The sequence below is a fragment of the Egretta garzetta genome, unplaced genomic scaffold (genome assembly GCF_000687185.1).
Source record: "Egretta garzetta isolate BGI_Z169 unplaced genomic scaffold, ASM68718v1 scaffold287, whole genome shotgun sequence".
NCBI classification, from domain to species: domain Eukaryota; kingdom Metazoa; phylum Chordata; class Aves; order Pelecaniformes; family Ardeidae; genus Egretta; species Egretta garzetta.
Window position 1 is genome coordinate 7919284 of NW_009260435.1, and position 22041 is coordinate 7941324.

Below are 22041 nucleotides of genomic sequence, written 5' to 3' on the forward strand. Positions count from 1 at the left end.
GGCACAGTGACAGAATCAGTAAGAATTACTAAGTGTAGAAACATTGTACACCGAACTAAAAAATTAGGAAGGAGGCTTTAAAAGAGGTAAAGTAGAAAACGTGTTCTGGTTTTAATAAATCACAGTCTTGATTCTGCATTTGCTTTCTAATCACGGTTAAAGCTAAACCAGCATAAGTGCACTAAGGTCATACAATTAAGCTAATGAACATACATAAATATGCTTTTCAAGTACGCCTTGCCAAGACCAATACCATACTTTCCAAAATAAATGTGTTTCTACCTTCATAAAATCTTAAGTGGCCATTTCTGAAGTATTACCAACTTATCTTTTAGGTTTATTTTTAAGTGTGGCGTTTTTTTAATAAGTACATGGACTGATGGGTTAAGAATAAATAGAACAATAAAAGAAAATCTCAAGTGCATAACTTAAGGTAAACTGTGCCTACAATAAAGTTATTAATAACTATTTATACTAAGAATCAATATCTAGATATTGTAGACCAATGCCCAGATTTTATAGTTTCACATATAAAAAGCTTGAAAAGGATAAAAGCAAGACTGTTCTCCTGAAGAATGATCTCTTACTCTTCCGGTTTGCACAAAAAAACCCCTCTCTGAACTGCAAGCAGATGCAGGCTGCAGGTGATGTTACTGGTTACAAGACCTCCTTTCCTGGGTTAATTTCGTGACCAGATTAAGTAATTAAAATTAATGCTTTTAAACTACTTGTTCTGATGCCAGTTATCAAGTTTCCAGCAGTTTAGAAAACTGTAAAAACACACATCTGTCCAATAGCTAGTAAAGACAAATGTTATAAGCCTTATCCTTTAAAGTTGATGTAAATTTTCTCTTGGACTTCTGGATCAGACCCCTTGGTTTTTATGAAGATGTTTTATGTTGACATGAATGACTGCTATTATTTTGATATTAATCTAATATATCTGAATATTTTAACTGTTAAAAAAAAATTTCTTATTTTTCTCAAGTATACACCATTTGATTCAGAGTAACCCTCCAAATAAAAACCATGCACTTACTAAGAAATGGAAAAAAATATTTAAACATGTTCTTAAGAAGTTATATACATTGCCTCTACTATGCCAAACTCAGACATCATCTTAAATGTCCAAAGTAGTGCAATACTTGCTGTGAAAAATACTGTGTATTTGAATAGAAGTCTGTTGATTTCTGGAACAGAAACCCAACATTTGTAAACTAGAAAACATAATTGCAACACACATACTTAAAAATCCAAACAGGTAAGTGTCTTGTTACTTTTCAGTAAAAAAAATAGGTTGTATTACAGTCATGTCAGTGGGGAAAAAACGTTCCAACTGAACTAAGATATTCTTACCAAACTGATCCCCTCTTTACAGTCCTGTTTTTCCTTGATCTAGGGAATTATCATGTGATGTATTTATTATCTGTGTAATGAAAAGCAAAGGCAAAAAAAAAAAAATCACATCTTTAAGTGCTGAAAATGATTAGTGTATAATCACATGAGGCAAGACTATTAATATGCAGTTAAAGGGACAGGAAGTAGAATAAATTACTACTTGGGCAAATGGACAAATAATAGTGAAGGAGATTAAGAATCTGATAACTGAACTGCTATTATTAACTAACACTCACCGTACTTCAACAGATGTCTAATATACTACAGAATTGCCACATTTGCTTTTTGTTTATATGCAATAATGGATTTTTTTTAAATGTTATATAATTTTCCTATAGACATGATCCTAATACTCAAACTTTTTTCAAATCAGAAAAGACAACACATTGGATTATGCAAATTTCGTTCAATTTTCAGCAGGGGAATAGTAAAATATTAATTATTCAAGACTATATGAATATAAACTGAATAAACAAATTATAATTGAACTGATGATCTATTCTGAAATGCAATCTGTGAATCTTCACAATTACACTGTGATATCAACTCAGCAGCTTAAAAAAAAAAAAAAGAAGTCTTTAGAGGAAGATTACTTCAAAACTCTTCATAGTAATTTCTGAAAAAACTCACTGCCACCATTCTTCTACTACTGTTACTTTACTTATCAACTTCCATGATTTTAAAGTGAATACTGTATCTAAAACAGAAAAAAATACTGAATGAGCCCTTCCCATTTAACTCTTACTCCCTGAGTCAGAAATTTAGAAGGTATGTAAAAATGGCACAATAGTTACCTGCCTGAAGATTAACCTTTTAGAAGTGCCCATATATTAAATCAAACTGTAATATTTCAAAACAGTAACAATGTTTTTAAATACAATGACAGTGAACTAAAAACAGTTTTCTCCCTTTTGCTTTTTTTCTTTTTGGCAAGACAAATACTCTTTTTTAGATAAGAAATATTAAAAAAAGTGTTATAATACAACATCTCACTTAATATTGTCCACCTCAAAGCCCAAACTATTATTTTCATCCCCACAACTAGCGTGGAAATGCCTTTTAAATATCTGCCAGCAAAGACTGTTAATAAGCTTTTGCATATGGTACATAACAGCACTGATACCTCCCAAATCTCCACCAGGTATTCATAATGTTGCTTCACTTTCATAACCATTCTATTTCTGATCTTGCAAGAAGCACTTACAAGCAAAAAACCCCCACCAAAACCAAACCACCTATTACTGTTCATTTAGTAATAACTAAAACATAATACTAAAAGAAAACTAGGTTTCTGAGGAGTCACTCCAGTTCCCTTCCTTACAAATTTCTTTACTATCCATGCAAAAAAGAAATAAATCTTGGAGTCTGAACACGAAGAAAGCATGAGTAGATTAACCAGCCTTAATGATCACACTAGTTGGGCACTAGTATGCCCAATATTTCAGTGGAGTTCTTGTCACTATGCAACATCTTGTAACAGCAGCCTATGAAAAAATTTTCAAAGCAAAAATATAGGAATTCAGAATACTGCACTGTTTATTCACACTTTCATGTAACTCATTTCAGTAAAACAGCCCTCTAAAATAAGCAATCCAAACCCAAGGTACAGATCCTTTGATATGACAACTGAAAGCCACTCTAAACTCGGTGTAATAGGGTAAAGTGTTGTTAGTATTAGTAAATTTTCTGTTTTTAAATTGATACTGTGTGTCAAATAATAAATACTGCAAACTCTTTTTAATAAAGACTTAAAAACCACGAATTCCAAATTATATGCTGTTACCACTCTCCACCTCTACATTTCTGCTCTACAATATCCACGAGATTATCCCTTATTAAGGAATGACAGGTAACTGCATATATTATATTTAAAACCAGAAAATACCTATTATCTCTAAAACAATCTCAACAGATAGGATGTGGAAAGAACTGTAAATACAACTTAGAAAAAGAAATCTGTTCAATCAAGCACCACAAATATTAAAAATGGCTCAATCACAATAATATGATTGTTATGTTGCACCAATTTAGAGCAAAATTAAGGCTATTTGGCTTTGATTGTTTTATTAGAAAAATTGGTATGTTGAACTTCAAAATGTCTCTGATTTATGAATTTTGCTCTTTGAATTATTCAATATCACCAAGTATTTATTTTTCTTAAATTACTCACACCTACTCCTCAATTCTAAAGCCAGTTCTAGAAAAGATAAACATATAAGAGAACTTGGAACAGGTTTTTACATTTCCTTTGAAAAAGCTTAGCGATATGGGTTTTTTCTTTCCTCCAATAAGTGCAGTTAAGATCAGCCTATATTCTACTTTCTTTGACATATAACATACTGAAATCCCACTCCTTTCACTGAAATATTGGCCTCAAAACACCCCACTGAACTTATCCCCAGCGTACAAGTCACTGTATCAGCTGTACATGAAAGCTTCCAAATAAAACTTTAAATATTAGCTTCATTAGAATAATACTTAAACAGCCTAATGTACCTAAGGGACTTTCATTATAAATTCTTGCTAATTATTCAAAGTGTAAATGTTTCTAAAAATATACAAGTTTTATAATGAAAGTTATGTACATATAATACGTATAATTCCCTTTTGTTTACCTTCATAACTGTTTTGTTTGTATGTTTCCATATATTGGTTTGGAAGGGTAAGAGGGAAGGGCAATATTATAAAGAGACAAACAAATTGCATTGTTCTTGTCCTAAAAGTTCTACACCTTCATTTTCTCTGGCATAAATTGTGTCTCCGGTTTTTAGAACTGGACTTTTCTCCATGATCCAGCTCCTGCTGATTACTGCTCAAACCATGAAGCAAAAGCAATTCCATTAAAACCTGCAGAGCTAGTATTAAACCTAGTAAAAGGAAAGAGTAAAGCAGTTGAAAAGTCTCAACTCCGTGACAACAATGCAATTGGTGCTCATATGAGTATCCTGGAGGTCCAAAGATTTTTGGATAGCTAATCTTGGCTAAAAGCCCAAGTCAAATCTATTTCTGACTTCCTTGATATGAAAGAAATACCTAGTCATATAGCTATTGCAAACAGCTAGGTAGGTTAGAAACAGACAGAAAGGTTACTCCTGACTTCTAAAAATAAATTAATAAAGAATTTCTGTCTTTATTAGAAAAGTTTCTTGATCTCTCGAATTCTGTAATGCACCACTCCCCAGAAATCCAAGGCAAAACGAACGACACTGTTTAAAAGTGACAACCCCAGGAACTAAAAGCCTGTTAGATACCATGGAAATTGAAAACTAGCTGCAAGCGAGGTCACCATAATGACTATGAAACAAAAATAATGGCCCATATTCCAAAACTTGTCCTTTCTGAGAAGTCTTAGACTTCTGAAAGATTAACACCACAGTGACTTAGAAGCAGTAAATCTTATATACACAAAAAATAATACTGTTTTTCAAATATTTTAACTCAGTATTTCTTAGGACTTGGATTTAGTTCTTACTGCTAAAATTCAGACACAGATTTTTACTCACTACCTTATCCTGTTCTGCAATATTGGTTAAGAATATTTAACTCACTGAAGTGTTGCATTCTATTTCTTTAAGGAAAAAGGATCTCAGTTGTGAGTATATGTTTATAAGTATGAAGCTGATAAAGCACCGACAAACACACCCCAGGTTTTGGCCTTTGATCTACATACTGGGCTGCAGAAGACCACAAGCAGTCTACATTCTACAAACAAAATTCTGGATTGATAATTCACAAGGTCAAAGTGATACTCATTCAATGTATTTAATACAAAGAACATAAAATATTGTAAAAGCTTTAATTATAGGACAATAATGAATTATTTCCAGGAGGATTTAAGTATTTTATCTGGAATATCCTTTAAAAGCAGTAAAAGAGGTTTCCTGCACCTGTAGGTACAATTTGTACCCAGAAAGTACATCTGTACTTCTACTTAGTATTTTCTTTTTAAAACCAAGTTGTTTTGAGGTTGGGTTTTTTTTTTTTCCATAATGAAAGCAACCATAAAACAATGTAAGGGCTTACATGACAAACTACTACCAACTACTGCAAGAGCAATGGAGAAAAATGGAAGAGAATCAAAACTATACTGCTTAAAATTGTAACATAAATGAGTTTCATTGGGAAACATAACAATTAAGAGTTTTGACCATAAAAAACATAGCTTTTTTTTTAATGCAGGAAGGAAAGAGAAAGATCTGTCTACTTGTCCTACTGCTTTAAGAGAATATAATTCCACATAAATTTAAACCAAATCTTAGATGTGTTCTAAGAAGCTATTAGAAAACCAAATGTGTTACCTGTTTGTAGAATTAATCACTATTTATTCAGGATTATTCAGAGCTTTAGAGCAACTTATGAGTAGCTATTCAAAATGCCAAAGATAAGCATTGACAGTCAAGATTAACAGACAGAGGGAGAAAAAAGGACCCGTACTATCAAATGGAAAAAATAGTGTCATTTACAAGGTATATGATGTTACCATGGCAAAAATATATGGCAAAAACAGTGGTTCCTTAACGTTTTTGTATGTTACACTCAGCCCTTTTTTTGCATTTATTACCATTATTCATAACTGCAAGTGTACATGAAGTTAAAGTCTTATTTAATAACAGATAACCAAAGCATAATTTCAAGAGTTCTATACAAAGGTAAAAAAAAAATACATGTGTTTGAGAGAAATGTCTAACTCTGATTTGACATTGCAAGCAAAGCTTACCTCAAAATATTCACATTTATCACTGAAGAGAAGGGAACGATTAAATCTTAGGAGACAATTTGACTGTACTCCTTTCTACCCAAGTCAGATACATAAAAATACACTGTCATCTTAGTAAAGGCGAAGTTGTGTTAGAATAAAGAAGTTAAATTATTTAAATAAATTATAAATATAAATTATTATAAGCTTGCCAAGCCAGATTCTCCATTCCACAGAGGAAGGAGCCTCAGAAGCACTAACCAAGTTGTCACTTGCTTTTCATATCCTGGAATACTCCTTCCACACTTCTCACCATTTTGCTTCCCCAGTTTCAGATTCAAAAAAAATAACCTCTTCCCTAACAAAGGGAACCAATATTGCAGCTCATCTCAACTTCTCCAGATGTCTGGTATTTTGAACACCATGATGGAGCTACTTATCTACTGGCCCAAATATAAAGCAAAGTTTTATATCCTCAGAAGCAAGAAATTAAATAAATTCATTAACCTTATCATTGCCAATCATAAACTGCAAGTAAATTTAAGCCATGTAAGAAATGTATGTCATTATACATAACCACAAAAGGAGTTAACGCAGGGAGCAAACTCAACATAAAGGGAAGAGCTACAAAAAGATTTAAAGTGATAATGGATCCCGATATTTAAAACAGTAATCAATAATTCACAAGTAACTTTTGCTACAGACCTTATATTCACCATAAGCCGCACTTACATGTAACAACAAACTGGAATTTATTTCTATTTCAAGACAGGGGGAAAAAAAAAAAAAAAGGATTTGCTTTGAAGTGAGAATGCGAACCACAACAGTAAGGACAAAAATGTTGAACATACCTTGTATTTGGTCATGGTGCTAAAATGGTTGTTCCTGAAGAACACACAAAGCTCTCCCTCCTGGACAGCTGAAGTCAACTCACACAGCCCGTGGTACGTCAACTGAGTAGCTGTATTATTTAGAAATTGCTCAGCTACAAATCCTATAAAAGCAATACATACTGTTATGTGTGTCTATTACACACTTTCTAATATATAAATCCTGGTTACAACAGTAATAGTTTTTCTATCTCCTCCCTACTAAGATGCCCCCTTATTATCACATTCAGAGAGAACACATTCAGAGAGGGGAAAATGAGTTGCAAGTTCTAAAACCTCAGCATTGTAGATAACCCTCTCATGTTCAGAAATGCTATATCCACTTCTAATATTACTGATTTGCCCCTTGTCATCATGTAGTACATAACTCTCTTTCTAATTATAGGAGATAATATATAGCCAAACTGAAATCTGAATGCCGCCCGTAATACCTTTTCATAAAAGGAAGTTCTCTCCCGTTTTTTAAAAAGTATATTTAATAGATCAAGTGTATGAGGCTAATCCTTGGTTTGGAAATTGCATCAGAGAAGTTTAAGAGACAAGCACAGTGCTGTCTGCCTGCCCAGGGAAAGAAGTTCAGCAGATAGAATGCAGCTCTTCACACTTTTATCTCTACATACAGAGACCCAGATACAAAATATGTAACTAAGATTTGATGGTGTAAATACTTTGATAAAGCACAGGAAAAAAGTTACCCACCTTCACTAACGAGTTCACTGTTGTCCGACTGTTTACAAGAAATGATCTTCTCCACTAGCTGATTGTAACTGCAGTTACCAACTGCTTTTACTATGTCAGCAACCTGGAGCAGGAAGGAACAGCATACAAAACAGAGAATTTACCTTTGTGAAGAACAGAACACAACTGTAAGTCTATGGTAATTATTCATAAGAAAATAAGAGTTTCAAAAAAGATAGGACATTATCCCCCTAAAAATACTAGGCAGATAACTTTTAGCCCAGACTGTTACACATTTTGTGGTCTCCGATCCCATTTTAAATCCTTAAGTTAACGCCTAACATCAAAAGCTGCTGATAAAGCACACGGAGGAGAGAATGGGGCATCAGTTGGCTCAGCTGGGTGGGGGGTGAAGTCCAAGGGGTAAGAGAACAGCAACTTTCATGAACAAGACCGGAAAAAAGAAATCTGAGGCAGATTATTGCAGCCAAACTCATCAGTTTCACCCAAATAAATAGTACCAGTTTACTGTTTATTAAATAATATCATTAAAAATATACATGTTTATTAAAGATGTAGTTCTCTCTAATTGGTTCTAACATCCTCTAACATCCCACAAAGCAGTGACTAGTAAATCAGAATTAAAGAAAGGAAGAAAGTAACCTTGCATTCCTGGTAACTTCCTACCTCCCTCAAAACAACAATTCTCATTTACACAGTCATGAATTCAGCATAGAAGATTTTTAAAGTTAGCTTGACTACAGACCTAGTCTCTGCAAAGTTACCACACTAAAAAACATGTACAGTCTGTACTCACTCCCCTCCGAAGAAAATCCAGTTTTTCTGACTAGATTTAAGAAATCCATTACTATAATCATTATTATTGACTCCAGTTAAAATTCTGAAACATCTCCCCTCCGCCCAAAAAAATTCAGAGTAATTTATATTCTATTTGAATTATTGGAAAAAATAAAAATAAGTTACCTGAGGGTCCACTAACCATCCATGGTACAAGGGAATATCAAGAAGATCAAACACTATGCATTCAGGTGTGTATTCAAATACTCGTACACCTGTAAACTTCACATTGACATCCAGACCCGTCTGTAACTTATGTAGAATTGCCATTGCATCACTCATATTCTGGCAGCAGAAAGAAAAAGCACAGATGACGAAATAGAGCTTTGTACACTTGGTGGTTATTCTTGTAACCCTTCTTCATTTAGTATTCATCAATTCAACATTTTGAAAAAAAATTCACAAAAGGGAAAATTAGCTAAACAACTGTTTCAGTGCATATTCACATTATTCATTCTCACTGTGCCAGAAGAGATCTGCAAAAATAAGAACTCTCCCTCCAATCAGCTGTATCTGACTGTTTCTTCTTCTACACTCATAAGCTGCTTTTAGGCAGCTCTTACTTCTTTTAGCTCTGCTTCCCACAGCTACAAGCCAGATGTTTGCAAGAAGAACTGGATTGTAAGGCTATCTCTAAGGGACTCTTGACATTTCTTCTCCCCTTTAAGTCCTGCCTTATGAGTCAGGCTGAAGCACTTGCCACCACGTAATGAATGAACAAAACAAACAGGTCTACACAGTTCTGCTTGCCAACTCTAATTTGGGAGTTCAATACTTAAAGCAGTGAACAACAATGAAGAATCTTTTGTTTGTTTCATGAAAACAGTTTTGCTATCTTATTTTGGGCATACTTTTAAATGGCCTGTAGATTCTACTGTGGAAACAAGTCATGGAAGTTAGCACTTACTATAGTAGCGATCCCAATGGAATCCTAAGGGGAATGATCAAGTTCTGAAGATCCAATCACACAAAACAAAGATGAGTATAAGAAGAAGTGCTTTGTGAGACAGTTCTCTTGAACCAACCAAGAAATAAGTTTCCTGACATGCAGGAAAAAGAATTTTCCACCAAGTGACAAGAGTTCACAAAGAGTATAATCAGAAAATATTTGCAGTATTTGCAAAAGATTCAGGGAAACTGAGGTGCTTTTTTGGTGGTTTGGGGTTTTTGTTGTTAGGGTGTTAGACTTTTTTTGCTTAGTTTTGCAATATTCTGTTGCTTAAGATTGCAATAATGGAGAAAAAACATGACAAAAAACCAGAAACAGATTGAAAAGGAGATGGAGACAAAAAAGATGCACAGACTAAACCCACTGATTGTTAGAGACAGTTGCCCCTCTGTTGTCCTCTTTTAATGATAAGACAGTTAATGGCAAGAACCACAATTAATTGAATCAATAAGGGAAGACAAAAAACTGAGAATAAGGATAACTGACTATAAAAGCTGAATAATGAGACAACTATTAAAGAACTAGGTAAGCTAACAAGGCATAAGTGGGGTACAGAGTGATGAGTTATTCTATCAAATTAAAAGCAACTTGCTGAAATGCAGGAAAATTACAAATAACTGGATCCATTAAACGATAACTTAACTAATACATTAACTTGAACATTCACTTCTGCAGCACATTAGTGCACACATTAATAGAGCAGAATGCCAACACAAGCCTGTACACTAAAACATAAGGCAGACCTTACTATCTTTAAGAAGTCCCTTTAAGAAATCAGTCTATGCATCTTGTACCTTGGTATTGTGAAGAATGTACCAATTAGAACATGTGACACTCACTAAGTAAACATGCTAAGTGAAGTAGGGGGTTGGACTAGATGACCTCTAGGGGTCCCTTCCAACCCAAAACATTCTATGATTCTAAGTAGCTACATCATTCAGTACTTCATGATCCAATTCTAAGCACAGTGTTGCATCTGTCAGGAAGATGAATGTTACCTAGATCTTGGAAAAAGTTTTAGACATCTCTCAGCATGCAACAGAATTCTAAACCAAAACTTGTATGTAAAAATTCTGTAAGCAGGCATATATACATAAAATAGTCTCACTTACATATCTTTGTACAACACTTTCCACGTGCAACAGCAAAGATTCATTAAGGCATATACCAAAAAATTTCTTGTTCACCAACCTCAGCATTTTAGCCAAAGGAATTAAGCTACTCCTCTTACTGGTATGGAAGTTTAAATGTACTTTTTTTTCATAATAAAATCACAGTAGAACAACAAGCTTGTTCCTACTTTGAGTAATTTCAGTTTACATGCAATTTCTGAAAACTCCTAAAGTAAGTTAATAAACAGACATACTTCCTTGCTAGTAAGCAGATTTAAACCTGGAAAGCTCTAAGAGTTGAAGCTTACGCAGAAAAGCTTATAAACTACTTGACAAAGCATAGCTATAAAACACTGTAATGATTATTATCCAGTATCTGCACTTGAGAGTGGTTGCTATGAATGAGAGTTTTACTGCTTGTAGCACTTTAACTGCACTGTTGTGCTAAGTTTCTACTACCAGGAAAGCAACAGTTCCCACTACTTTACTACATGTTGTTTCACCCTTTTGAGAATTTTGCTATGTTACAAGATTTAGAATTTAGCAAAATTTGTATGCAGTTTTCAAGATCTGGCTCAGACTTTATAATCTTTTTAAGTTTTTATCATTGTAATAGCAAACCAAATTACCTTACGTAAGAAGCTCATTTCATTAGTAGGTTATACTTGATCTCTGGTCCCTATCATAGGTGTTGTGGAAGAAATAATGCTATACTCTTAGTCTGCTAAATGAATAGGAAGTCAATAGCAATTCAGCACTAATCCACAAATTCAGATCATACAGACATTAGTTGCATTTATTTTGTAATGTTTTGTTTGTAAACAAAGCAGGAATACATCAAACTGTCCAGAAAACTGCAGAAGTTTCTCACTACATTTTGAACAGTATCATTTCTATTTTAGCTATTTCCACACCTTCAACACAATGAGCTTCTAAAAAAATGAATGCATATAGGCAAGGATATAAATATACAGAGCTGTTGAGCTTGGAAGGGACCTCTGGAAGTCATCTAGTCCACCCTCCCTGAGCAAGCAGGGCCACAAAGCCAGTTGCCCAGGACCACGTCCAGATAGCTTGTGAATATCTCCAAGGATGGAGACTCTACAACCTACCTGGGCAACTTGTTCTTAAGTTTGTGCATTAGAACATGTGCTTTTTTTTAATCCAACTTTCATTCAAACACTTAATTAAATCCCTCAAGTGTGGTAAAAAAAAAAAAAAAAAGTCACAGCTGAAATGAGTATCTTGTTACGATGTTGAAATTATACTAAAATCAAGCCTTACAAACCCAGCTGTCCAAAAAATTTACTTAAATTTCTTGTATAAGAAAATATATTGCTTTAGGCAAAGAATATTAACTGTGTGACAAGATAAACACAAAATTATGATTAACACCAAGACTTAGTTCCAATGCTTCTGAAATGTAGTAACTCGGTTGCCTAATTTGTTTCTTTTTCCCCTCTCATGTGGTATCACTCATGCGTCTACAAGAACATCTAGAACACTCATAGAACAGAAGGTTCTTTAAAATTGTACGGTTAAATATTTAAGGAAAAGTTTTGTGACATTTATGTAGTAAACCCATATATTTGAGCACAAGAAAGCCATAGAGGTTGTACTTTAGCCAGGTATATAGTTTTCATCACTCTCCTGTAAGTTGATTATAGCTATAATCTTCTACAGCACAGAATTGTGTGGAAAAATATAGCTAATTTTGTTGTTACAAAAAGAATTCATATACTTTTATACAAGTCATATTTTGGGCTACTATTAAAAGAATCCACATTCAATCTTCATTCTCATTTCGACTATCCCAAGATACTCTATTTGGTTTTCAACACTGAATGAGAGCAAGAAAAGATGACCTAATAATAAATAGAACTAGCTTGAAACCTAACACCTATAATAAATTCAAATCACTTTTCCATGAGTAATCAAAAAACCAGCTGTGAGCAGATAGAGATTGAAAAATTTGCTCTAAGATAAAAAAATTATGTAATATATATTAACTAATAGCATTATTTTTATCATTGAAAGACTTCCACCCTGTTATATATTTCCATCTATACTTCTGTTGTTATAATTCTTCAATAAAATCAAAATGATTTCATTACACTCATTGCAGGCAAAAAAAAAATTGTGTTAATAGATACTGAGTTTTTCTTCACTAATAGGAATTATTTATAAATGATACTCTACATCAAAAAAAAGGAAAAACTAACTACAAGCAATCATTTGTATGCTTCTGTTTTTTAACAAGATAATAAACCTTAGGTGAGAAAAAAAGTTTTCGTTCCTTCGGACATAAGCAGCTCCTTACCTGCTCATAATTTAGACGCTGAATTTCAGATATCTCTTTAGGTTTTGCATCAAGAATATAGTCTCCTAAAAAAAGCAAAAATAACAGTAAGTTTATTTCACACCCAAAGCTTCAACATTTCTATGAACACTTCTCACTGAAGTTGACTGATCACAAAATACCACCACTTAAGTTTCATATCAAATTAATGAGATCACATTGTTTTATAACCTGAATTATAACTATGGAGTAAAATATGAGTATAAAAACAACAGTAAGATCATACTAAGAAATAAAATTAAAATGGCCAATGCTGTTACTAAAGCAGCATTTTAATCTCTTGGGGAATCATACCAATCTCTTAATTATTCAGAAATCTACTTCCCTCTGTGCCAAAACTTAAAAATATAAAAAGGTCAAACTGTTCACAATAAGATATGTAATTGCATGACATAATTTAAAAATGCAACCATTTATCCTGACTGATATTATAAATATTTTGGGATATGTTTCCATACACCAATAATTCTGAAAGGCTTGATTCCATCTATGTCTACAAAGGTAATTAATCCATTAATCAACACACTGGGGTTCAAGACTTGTAAACTTTTCAGTGACTAGTATCCATAAATTGCCTCTCCCAAATTTTTCAGATTTTATTTCAATGCTTTTCATATTTATTCCCTTGATTCATTCCTAAAAAATATGCTTCTACTCAAAGAAAAATATCGTTACAGGCTTCCTAATTTATAATCTTTTAAGTTAAGATTGTTCTAAGTGATTGAAGGCCTTTTTACATTTTTTTAAGCTGTAGAAGAACCGTTTGGCAAATGCTAATCTTGTTGACTGAATAGGAACCTAAATAATTTGAGGTTATTTTGTTACTCAGTTTAATAAGATAAATCCAGAAGCTAATATATGCCTTCAAGAAAGAATACGCATTTAGCCAACTGTGATTACGCAGTGACTTCAGACAGTATTATTCTATCAATATAATTAGAAGTAATGTTTAGACAGAGGCAGCAAGACTTCTTATGACTTATTTTTTGGAAATTATGTAATTAACTTTTTTCTTCCACTGAAAGATTCAGCAATATGTCTTTGAAAAGAACAAGCTACATTCTTTACAAGCAAAAAGAAAGAAAATATAGTAAGGGTTTTCTTCTCCTGCTAAGAAAATTCAAACTTAATTTATTAAGCTCTAATGCTTTATATTTGTTAGGCTACAAAAGGAAAGAACTGTGGTATATATAGCTTAAGTACTATTGCAACTGGGCTTTTAACACCTGGATCATTCTCAGCTACTGAAGTTACAGACATGTCAGATGGAAACAGCTGCAGTTTTGCTGAAGACTGAATCTTATAATGGAGTAGTGCCTGCAAATTGAGACCCCAATCACTGTGGCAACTAAATTAATTCTTCCTGTTACTTTAATTGGGTCATACTACCACATATTAGAGTTACTGCAGACAATTAAAGGCACAGTTGACTTACTTACTACATTCTATCAACTATTACAAAACAACATTGTAAGAGACATGAGTAAGTTTAAATATACCAACATGTTGGTATATTAAGCCATACCAACTGCATAACTAGACTAACCACTCAGCAGCACCGAAAACTTCTAAAAGCAGTTAAGGAAAAGCATGAGTAACTGAATCCCGTAGGTAGTTTTCTTGAAACATTCAAGTAAAGATGAATAAAATAATAAATAAATAAAAGTCCTCCTATACTACTACTCACTACTAAGTGTAATATATAATTGAGAACTATTTATTGTAATTACCAACCTAAGTATTCCATCAGCTGTTCAGCCGTTATTATTTCCATCATTGGTGGCAGCTTAATCTGTGAAAGTAAAAGTATATTCTCTTTAAAATGTTAAAACAATACAATTTAGAAAGTATCAATAAGGTCTTCATAGACAGAAATCTTCTATCATATTTGCCTCACTGATTTATAAAAGCATTAGCACACTGGGACCAAGAACCTTCCCAAGACCTCTACTAAATAACAACTACAAGAAGAGATTAAAAAAAGTTTTTAATCTTCTTATCCTATCTCTCTCTTCAACATCTTACCACTGGAAGTCTAGGAAGTCTGGTATTGATTTTATTAGGTAATTTTTAATCAAGTTCCTCAACACTGATCACTGCTCTCCTTGACAGATAGAAAGACATAATGTGAGAGTGTTAACTCATGCTTAAGAGTTAATAGGCTTCAACTACTTTGCTGGTTGTGGAGAAGAAGGAGGAAGTAGAAAAACATGATATGGAGGAATAATACATATAAAGCCTTCAATGCAGCATCCAAAACTCAGAAGTTGACATTTGGACATAGTCAAAAGCTGCTAGTACTGAGAGGGATCTGGAGAAGGAAGGGAATGAAAGTAGAAATTGTTAGTAAAGAAGGAAATTAGTGAAGCATAGATTCAAGCATAGATTCATAAGAAGGCTTAGCTAGTTCTGCTTACAAAAAACCTTAAAATTATATGAATTAAACAAGAAGAAAAATGAGTTATGGATGCATAGGCACATGAATTGTTGAAAACTTCTTTTAAATGAGTGACAACTGATTGCAACTTACAAAATTTCTTAACCTCTTCCCAAAACTTCTCTAAATTTCACTAATACTCAATAGGCTAAATGTTTTCATAATCTTTGATCTTGTTGATAATACTCATACTGAGTATTCACATAAATATAATATATTGTGCCACATAAATGACACAACTATAGGTTCAAAAGGCGGATTCTTAAGCTTCCAGTAATGAATTTGCAGCATTCAAGCCTTAGTAAACATTAGCTGTGCACACCTCTGAGTTGGGTCTGGTTCATTCTGGCTCCTAAGGCATATGGATGTAACAGCACAGAACAGAATTACTCACACTAGCTATGCGTGAAGTGGTTCTGGGACCACAAACAGTACAGACATGCCAGTATAATATGAAGGAAAATTAGCATTGCTCCCTCAACTACTAGCAGCACTACTGTGATGATTCTTTCATGACTGAAGCTAGCTCTTATTAGTTATTTCAAACCATTCATATCAGCTCTTCCAGCATTGCTTGGGGGTTTCTGCTCTGCGCCATACTTGGGAATCTAGAAGTATGCCTATACTACAAATGGCAGCTGTAAAGCATAATTACATGGGTTACCTGTATTTGAGCCCTACACGCTCATGGCATAAACGTATTAATATTTCAGACTATGGATTGAAGGAGGTATTAATGGTATCATTGGTTAACAATCTGAATGTTCCCTCACAACTATAATGCTAAGCAACTTTTTTCTTTTAACTGCAGAACCAAAGCAAAGTAGTTTCACTCATATCTGCAGAATCTCTCACAGTCAGATACTTTAAGAAGCTAAATCTCAAAATTAACCACTTAATTAAATGCTAAACAAAGTTAGTGGATTATTTCACAGCAGAATTTTGTTTTGTGGGACGTTGATCACATCTTTAAGGTGGGCTAATAGGGTTCCAACATAGACAGAAGTAGTTCTGAACAGACCTGACTTAAGGATATCAAGAGAACGTGACATTTCCTAACTGTTCAGAGCTTCACTGCGAGCACTTAAGCTACAAGAAATGTACAACAAATAAGAAACAGGAAAGAAAAACACCTTAAAACTTAAAGGAGAGAGAAAAATCATGCAGAACCACAGTTATTCTCCACATAATCAACAGAAGAAAACAATGTAAGCAATAGCAGTGAAAGCTGTTTGTTGTCCATAACATTCTATTATTTTGAGGGACAAACTTTCTCAATAGGTTTCAATGCTTAGTTGCTAGATTTTACATTAATTTTACGTTTTAAGAAAAACACGCTTCTTCAGCTCCCACCCATTTCCTGTACCCCTGTACTGCAGTGTCCTGGTCTTTCGCCCTGATCTCTCTTCCTAACTCTAGCTACTTTTCATTCTGTTTTCCCTCCCATTCTCAGGAGTGGGAAACTAATCTTTTCACCCAGCTACAACGTGAGGTACAGTTGAGCTACCTTTGTAATTAAAAGACAAGATTGGTAAACAAATTTTCAAACTGAACAGTTTGTATAGCACAAATTATACCGTTTCTATGCATTAGGCTACAAACTGGAAAACTACATAATACTAATGTTAAATATTTTCCACTGTATCCTCCCACTCTTCAGAAGAGCCTAAAAAAAAATAATTAAGTGGTATAGTCCTGCACAGAAGCTAACACTTCTGAAAATACTATGCATATAGAAAGGGACCATGCAAATTTCTAATAGCTTATTATTTATAGTCTCAAAACATGTTTATCTAAAATATGCAACTCCCCTGAACTCAGCGTTCCGGAAGAGGTAAGGATAGCTTCAACCTGCCTTGACGAAAAAAATTAATACTCCCTGCAAATACATACCTCTTGCCTTGCAGGAACAGCTTCATAAGCTTATCACAAGATAGCCTGATAGTACGTGCTGTCACCAGATAACCTTAACATCTCCACCCTCAACCAGGTTTCCTTCAATCCCTCAGAGCAGGCTTCCTGTTCTGGCAAATGCACAGCTATGGACCTACTGATTTGTAAGCTCAAGTCATCCCACAGATGCAGGGAGGAAGGCTGCCAGGGCCTCTGCTGAGCATTCATCAGCAGCTCACCAGCAACTCACCTTCAGAGGCTGAGCCAGTTCATCTGAGCAATCTGTGCAAGTTCTGGCCATAAGGAGGTTTAGCTCAGTAACAAGAAAAAAGCAGATGACGTGTAAAGGGCTGTGCCAGACCTCAGACCAGGCACTACCACTGCAGACTCTGACAAATCAAATGGCTATCAGCAGGAGCAAACCATACTTGGCTCCTCTGAAAACCAGGCCATTTTAATGAGAACCTAAAAGTAAAAATTTCTAAGTAGAAATTTTTCACTCTACCTCTTCTCTGCATCTCAGTTTGGATATATGTAAGCATAAACGGTTATACAATATTTACTTACATAATTGTTACAATCACCTAAACAGGTAATTCATACAGTTCTAAAAGTTACCGAAATTTTAGTAGAACTGGGCATGTAGGGAACACAGCTCCCCAAATCTTCTTTTTGTTGCAAGGACTGTGATAGAAAAAGTTTTTAAAGACACTGCCAAATACGCTACTGGGATTACTCCCACATAAAAAGTTGTAAAGACAAGATATTCCATATGCACTCACTTTTCAAGACAATATTATTTATATTTGTACTACATCACATTTTCCCTTAGACTTTTTTTATATTCCAAAACAATTTGTTTCTCTGGAAACGTCCCTGGACATTTCAGATATGTAATTTCTGTGCAATGTGTTAAGGTTCAGAGTTCTTCGGCTACAAGATATCGCATCCTACCTAAGAAACACAGAGCAAAATTATGTGGCACCCTTTTAGCATCTGATGATTGCCATGGAGTACATCCTGCGAAGGGCTACCCCCCCACAAAATTACCATTTAATGCAATGTCAGAAGTTATCAGAAAGTGGTGCATGGACTACACCTAACAAAGATCACAAAAAGTACATAGAAAAGCAAGCTTTGCATTGCTAAGCTTAACTACATAGTGAGCCACAGGTCTGAGGAAAAACTGAATGGTCTTCAGATTTAAACAAGCCTAATGATAGCATCCTACACCACTCTACATCAGAAGAGACAACCCATGCCTATACTTTTTTAAATGTTTGTTTCAATACTCTACTTCTGCTTTCATTTCCATCACAGAAGCCTAAATGGTTACCACACTGTTTTGCACAACAGTTACTTTTTCAAGTTGTTCTCACACTGCTTTTGTTTTCTTTTTACTTAGAAGAACATTGCTGTACCAGGTCTGTAAGCAGAACTCCTCAACTCTATCTCCTAAAGGCTAAACTGCAACTTAAGCTTATACAGGCAGTCTGCAAAAACACGTCAAAAGAAAAGCGATGACTTCGTAACTGTAACATTTAAAAGTACAGCTTCTACAATCTGTCACCTCAAAGTTGTATGTCCAGACTCCTTTAAAAACAGTGGATAAAAGATAGCAGTTTTATTTCAAGTTTAGTTCCAAAACCTGGTACTATCAAAAGGGAATTTGAGCAGTGTCAGTGGGTGCTACTATTTCAGAATTTCAAGAAAGTTCAAGTGTTGCCAAACCAGTATCTCACAGATAAGAACATACAGGTGCAGCACTCAAAGAATCAAGTATGTCTAGGTAGTCTTTATACCTGTATCCCTAAATAAAGATCTTAAGTCTAATACCAAAAATACCTCCAAAAGGCATAATAAAAAAATGAATAATGACTAGGAACAGAGAAGAATCTTGCTCCGTTAATGAACAATATCTTCATAACCACTAGGAAGATATTTTCTGAGTATATGGCACGCTTACCTAAGGTACAGTACATCTTACATCTTCCTGTTATTGCAACTCTTTGAGCAAATTAACAAACTACCTATAGTCTCTCTTTAGTCAAGTGAGGGCTATCGCAGAAAAACTGAGGTGGTCACAAAACTGTTAGTATATTTAAAACGATACTGTAGCATGTGGGTAAGAAGCTTGCATTTTGAGAGGCTGAAATACCCAAAAAGGTGAATTTTCCTTAATATTTCCAAATGTTAATCTGGGATTTTAAGCGTAAATGCTTCCATGATTGTGGCCTACAAACTCTCAGAAGGCTTCCCACTTATTACTAAGTAATAAAGATTTCAGTTCTAAGCAAATTGCGTATGTGCCACCCATCTCAAATAATTATGTGAGTTCAACCTTCACTGCTCAGTAAGCACAGCTGATACATAGCATTGGATCTCAAGGTTATCAGTCCCATTCTGGAATAATGGGAGCACGTAATTGGCCATGCAAAGGCAAATGTCCATGAAAACTTGAAAACTAGTATTGTAACTATTTTTCCTCAAATTTGAGCACTTGCATGTATTATCTGAAGTTACTTGAGACCATATCTACCTACAGGATGACCAAAACTCTCAACCTTGTCAGGACAGAGTTCTGAGAAAGAAAGTTGGTAGCTGATACAGGGAAGAGCCCCCAAACCTCACTGTTTACCTTCTTATTCTCTGTTGTAATTTTAACTCCCCTCCTCATCTCCTCCTTATACCATTTTTTTTTCCCCACCACATAGCTGCGTTTCACCTAACACATACTATGGTATTCTTGCTCTGCTTTTGCCTGTTTTCATCTCTTGGTCTGCTTCCTTGTTCCCAAATTATAATTACCTGACCCAATCTAGTGTTCATCTTGGTTCGGGAGAAGTGAGAAGAATGTGGATGTCCATCCTCAGCCTTGGTATGTAGCTAGCTACTGTCAGTGATGTACAGATGAGCTGTCAATGAGGTTGCCACTCCAAACAATGCCAACGTGGTTCTCGACTATAAACTGGGGGAAAGAAAGGCTAATTTGGAGAGGCACTAATTAGAAAAATCAATTATAAGCAGGGGTAATATACAACCAACTAACAGGAAAACCCTCAGGCATGTAAATAACAAGTCATGTGATGGCAGTTTCACCAATTTAGCTGCCTGTCTGCAACTCATGTAAATTCTGCTGAGGCTTTATATAAACAGACAGAATTATAGAAAATCCTTCATGTAATCCTAGCAATAAGAAATGCTAGGGCACTCCCAAGAGGCATTTTGATTTTCACCTATTTATAAAACCGGATATTACCTTAATTCTCACTATGTAGTATTTGATCAAAACAGATCATCAGTTAAAATTCTGGACGGAGGACAGCAGAAGAAAGCAATCATATATTTAAGGAGGCAAAGGAAGAATGCTAAAGAACAAAACCTCCAAAAACTTAAATGCAAACAACAAGAATGGTGCTGTCCCATTTATACGCTTTTATTAAATGAAAGGTTAAAAAGGAAAATCCTGTAACTTGCCATTTCTTTTAGAACCCCACCACCCAGAATGATGGGGAATGATAAGCTCTCCAATGCCCTCAACTCACCCCTAGATGTTAAACAGGAAGCATAGAAACTGAGTGTTAAACATGGGAGTCTAAGACAACCTTCACTCCCGCTTGAGGATGGTAGAACCTACATAAGGCAATACCTTAAGTCACACACAGCTTCCCTGTACTGCTTTCACCAATGGTTAAATATCTACGTCACTGTATCCACAGCTTTCCTCCTGATGTATGAGCTATTCTGCTCAGGAAAACGTAACTCAACAAAATCACCAATCTTCTGGAAAGTTACCTTCCTCTAAACAAATTTCTTCTTATAATATTACTTTCATTCCAACCTTTTCCTATGTCACTTGTCAAACCCATGAATAACCTTCTAATCATCCGATGCTAAATTGCTTTCACTTTATACTACAACATAAAAACTATTCCCATAAAGCTTTTCCATCCTACAACTCCATTCACCAATCTTTTGGGGTTGAGTTGCCAGCATTTCTTGAGAAGTACCCTCTCCTCCTTATTTTGCAAGGCACACAACCTCATAGCTCTTTCCCAACAGATATTCCTTTCACGTATATATGTTAATAACTACATTACGCCTTACATTTTAATTGCTTAAAAAGTTAAAAATAATTATTTTAAGACTACAGGAAGTCTGTATCCATGATGGCTATCAGAACACAAGAACTTCCAGGTCTCAAAGCTGTACCTGATCACACCCCGATTTTCTTGTTAATTTACACACAATCTATGCTACTTGACTGTTTGAATGCATCCCTGTTATTCAGGCAGTTACTTGGACAAATCTGTATTTTGTACAATTCTGCATACGCTTCATTATACCAAACTAACCTATTTTCCCAAAATCCTGCCTGTTTTCAGTGCTATAAATAGTAACGTTTACTTACTAGAAACCTGCACGCATCTGCAAACCATATACTGCTCCGTTTCGTAAAGCATCATCTGGATTTTTATTTCTATTTTAAAGAAGACAGCAAAGTAAGCCTACATACGACAGCAGCATCTAAGCAGTATATGATCTATAGACTACGAGCCATTATGTATTTTCCAAGTTCTCTACGTGAGAGGGGCGCTGAACAGCCGAAACAAGTCTGCGTCTTAATCAGCACAGGCTTCCAGCGGCACATTAGCCTGGTTTCGGCACCGGTGCCCCCTGCACGCCTTCAGCACCTCACGAAACGCCTCGCCAGCCCCGGTGAAGCCGGCGTCTCCGGGTCACGACGCTGCCCCAGCGGCACCGCCCGGCC

At 34.9% G+C, this 22041-nt stretch overlaps 1 protein-coding gene across 4 annotated transcripts in view; it reads right to left on the reverse strand.

The window, feature by feature from the left end:
* The window catches only part of MINDY2 (MINDY lysine 48 deubiquitinase 2), a 33477-nt gene extending 11701 nt beyond the window's left edge, over positions 1-21776 (reverse strand). Inside the window, exons 1-7 of one of the 4 annotated variants that reach the window (XM_035899568.1) lie at positions 21682-21776; positions 20079-20238; positions 14675-14732; positions 12902-12966; positions 8647-8805; positions 7684-7786; positions 6946-7088 (exon numbers count right to left, since the gene is read on the reverse strand). In XM_035899568.1, the coding sequence (XP_035755461.1) occupies positions 6946-7088; positions 7684-7786; positions 8647-8805; positions 12902-12966; positions 14675-14732; positions 20079-20099 (549 nt within the window). In that variant the 5' untranslated portion in view covers positions 20100-20238; positions 21682-21776. Of the gene's footprint in view, positions 1-6945; positions 7089-7683; positions 7787-8646; positions 8806-12901; positions 12967-14674; positions 14733-14874; positions 14886-19026; positions 19032-20078; positions 20339-21681 lie in introns of those variants that run through there. The other 3 variants (XM_035899569.1, XM_035899567.1, XM_035899570.1) reach the window with 3 other exon arrangements.
* Positions 21777-22041: the final 265 nt, after the last annotated feature.